Source organism: Protobothrops mucrosquamatus, unplaced genomic scaffold (genome assembly GCF_001527695.2).
Source record: "Protobothrops mucrosquamatus isolate PMUCROS unplaced genomic scaffold, P.Mucros_1.0 scaffold5268, whole genome shotgun sequence".
Classification (NCBI taxonomy): Eukaryota; Metazoa; Chordata; class Lepidosauria; order Squamata; family Viperidae; genus Protobothrops; species Protobothrops mucrosquamatus.
This window is the reverse complement of record NW_015391135.1, coordinates 1-1,123: the sequence shown is the minus strand read 5'-3', so window position 1 is coordinate 1,123 and position 1,123 is coordinate 1. Positions and strand designations below refer to the sequence as shown.

The 1,123-nt window shown below is 40.2% G+C and overlaps 1 protein-coding gene across 1 annotated transcript in view; it reads right to left on the bottom strand.

Moving 5' to 3' along the window:
• Nucleotides 1-1,117, bottom strand: part of LOC107299682 (rho guanine nucleotide exchange factor 10-like protein) — a gene marked incomplete at both ends in the record, with an annotated part of 24,778 nt that extends 23,661 nt beyond the window's left edge. Inside the window, one exon of the mRNA XM_015829029.1 lies at nucleotides 994-1,117. Within this exon, the coding sequence (XP_015684515.1) occupies nucleotides 994-1,117 (124 nt within the window). The remainder of the gene's footprint in view (nucleotides 1-993) is intronic.
• Nucleotides 1,118-1,123: the final 6 nt, after the last annotated feature.

Sequence of the window (1,123 nt, the reverse complement as noted above, 5' to 3'; positions counted from 1 at the left end):
GAGAGAGAGAGAGAGAGAGAGAGAGAGAGAGAGAGAGAGAGAGAGAGAGAGAGAGAGAGAGAGAGAGAGATGATGGATGGATGGATGGTAGGTAGGTAGGTAGCTAGACAGAGAGATAGCTATATTATATGTGTAGATAGATAGATAGATAGATAGATAGATAGATAGATAGATAGATAGATAGATAGATAGATAGATAGATAGATAGATAGATAGATAGATAGATAGATAGATAGATAGATAGATAGATAGATGATAGATAGATAGATGGATGGATGGATGGATGGATGGATGGATGGATGGATGGATGGATGGATGGATGGGTAGGAGATAGGTAGGTAGGTAGGTAGATAGGTAAAGAGAGAGAGATGATAGATAGATAGATAGATAGATAGATAGATAGATAGATAGATAGATAGATAGATAGATAGATAGATAGATAGATAGATAGATAGATAGATAGATAGATAGATAGATAGATAGATCGATCGATCGATCGATCGATCGATCAGGCAGGCAGGAAGGCAGCTAGATAGAGATAGCTATATTATATGTGTAGATAGTTTTGATAGATAGATAGATAGATAGATAGATAGATAGATAGATAGATAGATAGATAGATAGATAGATAGATAGATGATGGATGGATAAAGAGAGAGAAGAAGAAAGAGAGAAAGAGAGAGAGCTAAAGAAACATAAAAAGAGACATAAAGAGAGAGAGAGAGTGTTGAATCCATTTTGAACACATAGCAGAAAAAGGAATCTTGAGAATTTACAAGTCACCCAAGTCGGCTCAAACAGAACTTATAAAACATTTCGGGTGATATTTGCAACGGGTGCTCCCGAAAGAAAAAAGGATGGGTCCAAGGGAGATTTAAAAGGAAGATTTTTAGGGATGAATGCCAAATGTCCTGATTTTTTTATGGCTCGTCCCCCTCCCCTCTCCTCAGCCGTCCGTTTTGAGCCGTGGGAAAAGGAGAGAAATTTCCTTACTATGGGCAGACTGGCTGGGTGGCGCCAGTTTCCTGGAGCCCACGTTCGGGATGGCAATGCCGTCTTTCTCCTTGGCGCTGCACTCCTGCCCCACTTCTAGCACCTGAACCTGGGGCAAGGCTGCGTTCCA